At 35.4% G+C, this 6,000-nt stretch overlaps 1 protein-coding gene across 1 annotated transcript; it reads left to right on the top strand.

Annotated features, from left to right (window-relative positions):
- Nucleotides 1–1,049: 1,049 nt before the first annotated feature.
- On the top strand, nt 1,050–5,616 carry LOC132739274 (neurotactin-like). Its single transcript, XM_060726949.1, has 4 exons — nt 1,050–2,332; nt 2,993–3,311; nt 4,430–4,501; nt 4,890–5,616. Exons 1-4 carry the CDS (start codon nt 1,667–1,669, stop codon nt 5,501–5,503), a joined length of 1,671 nt encoding a protein of 556 aa, XP_060582932.1. The 5' UTR covers nt 1,050–1,666; the 3' UTR covers nt 5,504–5,616.
- The last annotated feature ends 384 nt before the right edge of the window (nt 5,617–6,000 follow it).

The raw sequence follows: 6,000 nt of genomic DNA, 5'->3' as shown, positions 1-6,000 counted from the left end.
AAATTCTATGCTGTTTTATGATGTAAATCTTAGAGATAAGCATTTTAAGATAAAAACAAATCACTAAGTTGAGTAATTATATGTATAATTGAGATTGACCAAGTCACTTTAACTACAAACTTCTTATTTTTATTTGCAGAAGCAGTAAGAGACAGCCAAAGAAGTACTCAAACACTAGACATACCCAGAAAGATCTAGAAGAACAGATTGAAACAGATTGTAGCTTAAATATTAAAGTATTAAAGTGAATTTAAGCGTCACTTGAACTGTATTTTTGAAATAAAATATCTGAAGTATTTAAAATTGTCTTGATATCTTGTTAAAATGTGGTTACTTTGCTTTATATCCAAAAAATAAAGTATGGTGGGTTTTCAACGTTGAAATGACATTGAAACTTCAACGTTGTACCAACGTTGAAGCTGCAACGTTGTATCAACGTTGAAATTTCAACGTTGTTTCAACTTTCAAATCCGAATATAAATCCAACCTTATTTCAACGTTGAAATCTGACCATAATTCAACGTTGAAACAACGTTGATGTGCCTGCTGGGAAGCTTTCTTTCCATTTTAAATAGATATACGATATATGCCCTGATATGTATGAATCTTTTTTCTATGCCAATCGTAGAACATTTCATAGCTATTTATTTGATTATATCGTAACCTTTTTTATGCTTCACTAATAATGTTCAACCTTGAAAGTAATATATTGTAAATTATGAATTGCTGTAGAAATATACTATTGAGCGATACGTGTACGTTAATGTGGTAACAGATTGGTTCATTTCACGCAAAGTAGTTAAATTCGATACAATAAAAATACCACTGTGCTAGAAAGTTGTGTAACTGTATGCATAAAGTTTATTCAATTGTTATTGTGAATGTGTATTATTGATAAAATAAATACAATACCTCATGTATGTATTAAGTTCTAACAACATTGTAAAGCTGTTTCTTATCAACACTTAAATTATGTTTCAAACTGTTGCCTTGCCTTACTTTCGTAACAGATTGTATAAACATTGTATATCATTATACATGTATCATTTTAGCCTATATAAGAAATATTTAACATCTGCAAATTCAAGAGAAAAATTAATAAAGTGACTTTTCAGAGATGTTATTTCAAAACTGTCTTTAGACATGGATTTATATATCATCCGTTTCGTAAAGTATCTACCAAAATGGGTGATGAGGAAAAAAAGCACATGTTAATTTGCCCCGCTCACGATTTCGACGTTATTCACTGTAATTACTTGATCGGAACGTTTTTACGGTGTGTGGAATCAAGTCATAAACGAAAACAATGATACTGTTCCAAAATAAAGTTTCAAAGTTTGAAACAAAACAATACAAATCCAACATCAGAAAATGCTTTTTAGTGGTAATTTATGTCAGAAAAGCTATTTTCTAATAACAATACGGATTTTTAAAAAAAAACTGCTGACAACTCATATTTATATTTAATTGGAAAACACATTTATAAGGTGACTCTAAGTGGGACAAGTAAATTTATCTACGTATATACAAAGAATGTCAAATGGAAAACATTTTAATGGTCATTTTGTTAAGACGGTGTGTAGTTGATAGCTAGGTTACCAAACTAGGTTATCATGCAACATTAATACACATATTGAATTTTTTAAAGTTCTTTTGAATTAAAATCATGAAATACTGGCGTAATTATTTACTTGTTTTATTTTCTATTTGGACGTTTTTCATAGAAATTTCTGGATTTATTTTATCACCTGTAGATCCTAGAGCAAACGTTAGAGTCAAATGCGGAGAGATTGACGGTATTTGGTCACAAACAGACGCTGGGTTCTCATTCCGTGGAGTTCCGTACGCAAGTCCACCAGTTGGAAATTTAAGATGGCGGCCTCCGGTAGCGGTTCGAAAGGAAAACAACAATTGCTGGAATGGAACATTGAAGGCTCATAACTTTCAAAGTCCATGCGTTCAGAGAGATCCAGCGAATAATTCAAAGATAATTGGAAATGAAGATTGCCTTTATGTAAACGTCTTAACGCCGTCATTAAATTCGTCTGCTAAACTTCCTGTAATGTTTTGGATTCATGGCGGATATCTCTTGTACGGAAACGGGAACCAGTATGATATTGGCTACGCTCCGACACTAGCTTTAGCCAAACAACTTAATGTTGTATTTGTCAGCATAAATTACAGACTTAATGCGTTTGGATTCATGGCTTTAGAATGGCTTAAAAACGGTTCACCAACGAATACTTCCGGTAACTATGGTTTCATGGATATGATTGAAGGACTTCGTTGGGTTCAGGAAAATATTCAAAACTTTGGTGGCGATCCAAGCCAGGTATTTATAGCTTTTAAATTACCAGCAGTGTTTAGACTCACGATATATTCAAATATTGTATAAATAATTCTAGCGTGATGTCATTTCATCCATTAGAATTAAGTAAAATAGCTTTTTAGCGAAGACAACTGCCACTGGACACCTGTCTCACAAATACTAAAATTGCGTCTCCTTGTATAATATTTAGAGGTTAAAATGAGAGAGTAAGGTATTGTCTTATAAAGCTTGACAACTTAAGGTAGACTTATTTTCTTATAGGCTGGAAATTTAATTTGATAATCTCATCTGACATTCTATGGGCAAAAAGAATTTCAAGTATATTTAATGCAGGGAAATGTCCTCTTCGATGAATAAAAAATCAAGTTCTATTTTGGCTGTTAATTTGTTACACAATAAAAAGAAAAATAGGATATTGTCTTTGAATATAGATTTTCTTAGGCGCGGCAAACATGAACGAAAGGGTCAGGCAATTCTCGCCCTATCTTGCCCTCAAATAATTATAAATATTGCACCATATTCTCTATAGCGATAATTTTGTCCGAATTATTTTAAAGGTTTTTAAACTAATAATTTATCTTTTTATATACAGCTAAATATATTTAAGCATAACTCATCTTTTCATACATTCACTTATTTAAGAAGTTTTTTTGCACGTTTAAGGTAACGGCATTCGGTCAAAGCTCCGGCGGAACAGCGCTGATTGCTCTTCTTGCTTCACCGCTTTGTAGAGGTCTATTTGACAAGGTTTGGATGATAAGCGCCTCGCCAGTTATGAATAAAACGTTTGCTGAGGCATCAAAAGACAATGAAATCTTTATAAAGAACACTGGCTGCACTGACGTCACATGTTTATATAACCTATCTGCGTCTGACGTAATAACAAACATTCCATGGGACGTTTATCCATACTGGGCTATGGAAGACCAAAGTGGTTTACCGGAAAAAGGAAGATTCGACGGAGCTCTGGCTATTGTTGATGGTTCGTTTTCTTCCTTATCAGCTCTGGTTGGATCTTTAGAAAAATATAAAGCCATCAAACATAGTAACAATAGTTAATTCAATAAAGGTCATAAACCTGATTACTCCTTAATAGTTAATACGGGATCTATAGTATGCCGTATATAGTTCACGCCGTATGCAGCTTCCAGCTGTTTTCTAGACATAAGTATTTGCTGCATACATTATGATAATTACATCAAATCTAGCTCAAAATGAAGGAGAGTTGTGCAAGTGATGAATGAAAATAGCTCGCCATAATCATAGCAGTTCAGACGCCATGTCGGATAAATCTCTCCGGAAAGCTTTATACGGCAGACAAGGTATCGGGAAGCTTTGTACGGCAGACAAGGCGTCGGGTTAAGCTCCCGGGAAAGCTTCATACGACAGATAAAGCATCAGGTAAAGCTCCCCGGAAAGCTGTATACGGCAGACAAAGCGTCGGGTAAAGCTCCCTGGAAAGCTTTATACGGCAGACAAGGCGTCGGGTAAAGCTCCCCGGAAAGCTTTATACGGCAGACAAGGCGTCGAGTAGCCGAGTAAAGCTCCCCGGAAAGCTTTATACGGCAGACAAGGCGTCGGGTAAAGCACCCCGGAAAGCTTCATACTGCAGGCAAAGCATCGGGTAAAGCTCCTCGGAAAGCTGTATACGGCTGACAAAGCGTCGGTAAAGCTACCCGGACAGCTTTATACGGCTGACAAAGCGTCGGGTAAAGCTCCCCGGAAATCTTTATACGGCAGGAGTTGTCTCCGGATTAACAAAGCACTTATAGTTTTCCAATATCTTTGTCGTAGAATACAATCTCAATTTCTTCTTATACGTAATCAAACCTGTGCTATTCGGGGAGCTTACTTAACATGGGTCATAAATGATAGTCTGTACTTTCTCAATAGCCAGCAATTGCAATAATTATTTCTTGTCTATTTCCCTTTCATAAGATATTCGTAACAAAAACACTTAAGGTACAAGTAACAGTAGTGTACACATTCAAAATTGTTGGACTTTTTTTTATAATTTATTTCAAATGTTACAGCGCATTTTATGTTACTTAACAACAAAATTTTAAACAAGTCTTTGATATATATGTTTACATTTATTAGGATACGTCCTCCTCGATGCACCATTTGAGGTGTGGTCACGTAGCATGGGTGTAGATGTTCCAGTTATGATTGGTAAGCGAATTTTAATATGTCCTTTTTCTAAACTGTATTTAAAGTACAACCAAAATATTTTAATTTTAATGATTTATTCAAGTGATCAACTATTTTCGCTGCCATCATTTTTTTTTACATGTTTACCTTTTAAAACTTATTGTACAATATTGGTGAAAACATTTGAAAACTAATAATCTCAAAATTATTAACATGTAGCTGTAGCTTATTTAGTGTTTATTTTATTCAACCGGTCACATTTGCTTGTATAGTTCTTTACATGAAGGTATAAGATAAATATTGTCAATACGGTGGTGTTTATTTACCTTAACATTCTTGTCAGTAATATGAACCGTTCTTATGTTTTCGTCTTGGTGACTCACGTCCTCTATTTGTACCGCATATGTAGGATCGACGGCGCAAGAATCCGACTTGGGACCGGCGCCTGTTGAAGCTTTGAAATGGACATGGAATTCGAGTAATTACAGAGACCACGTATTGAAGAGACTTGGAACATTTAGTGACTTCGTTGCCAACACAGCTCTGAAGCTTTATCCTGAGAATGTGCTTACACCCGAGTACCAGCTTACAACGATGATGACTGACATCAGTGTCACCTGTGGAACGGACTACTTGTCATCTATCTTAGCAGCCGGAATGACGTCACCGGTATATCGCTACGTGGCAACTTATTACTCAAAGGAACAAACTGCAACACCTTTTGGTGTACCAGATCCAGCCAGATATGCATACCATGGCATTGATACCTTTGGTTTCTTTCAGACCATGGATTATCCCTTACCAAATGGTCGTAAAGCACGAGATTACGAATGGGAAACTCGTATGCTGCGTGAAATTGGTGCATTTGTTAAAACGGGAAAACCAGAGACAGCTGATTGGCTGCAGTATCCTGACGTCACAGCTGAACTTGACACGGAAACAAAACCTTTCCGCAGTTATCATGCAGCACAGTGCGAATTCTGGTTACAAAATGGATTCTTCTCATACTCCTGGATAAATTGAGAAGCCTTTCCATTCACTTACAAAAAAATGTTATTTTTGTTATTCAAAATAATGATTAAATATAGGTAGTGAATGGATATACTGTTGTGGAATTGTTTCTCTTCTAACATTATAGAAGTGCTTTTCCTTTTGTTTGGTTTTGATTACTTTATATACATAGTCTTCGCTATGGTTTGGTTTGGTATAATTAATGATGATTTTATTGTTCGACGCCATTGAAACAAAGGTGCAAAAATTATAGGAAAAAAAACAAGATCAACAAGGAATGGCGGCGTTCAATGAACGCAACCCCACACGACACTGCAACATAGGACCACCGGCAAAATATGAAAGGTTCGATCAATCTGATAAAATCTGTGTTTACCCACAGAAATTTGAGATGAGGATCGGTTGGATTAAACTTGTGACTTATCGCAACCAAGTACAAACCTTTATATTAAAGACCAAATAAATTGCATTTTCATCAATCGCACCATGTGCACTTATCATACAAGCAT

This window comes from Ruditapes philippinarum, unplaced genomic scaffold, assembly GCF_026571515.1.
Source record: "Ruditapes philippinarum isolate M1 unplaced genomic scaffold, ASM2657151v2 ctg8213_1_1_1_1, whole genome shotgun sequence".
In the NCBI taxonomy this organism is placed as follows: Eukaryota; Metazoa; Mollusca; class Bivalvia; order Venerida; family Veneridae; genus Ruditapes; species Ruditapes philippinarum.
The sequence above is the reverse complement of the archived record's forward strand: the minus strand, read 5'-3'. Positions and strand labels throughout refer to the sequence as shown.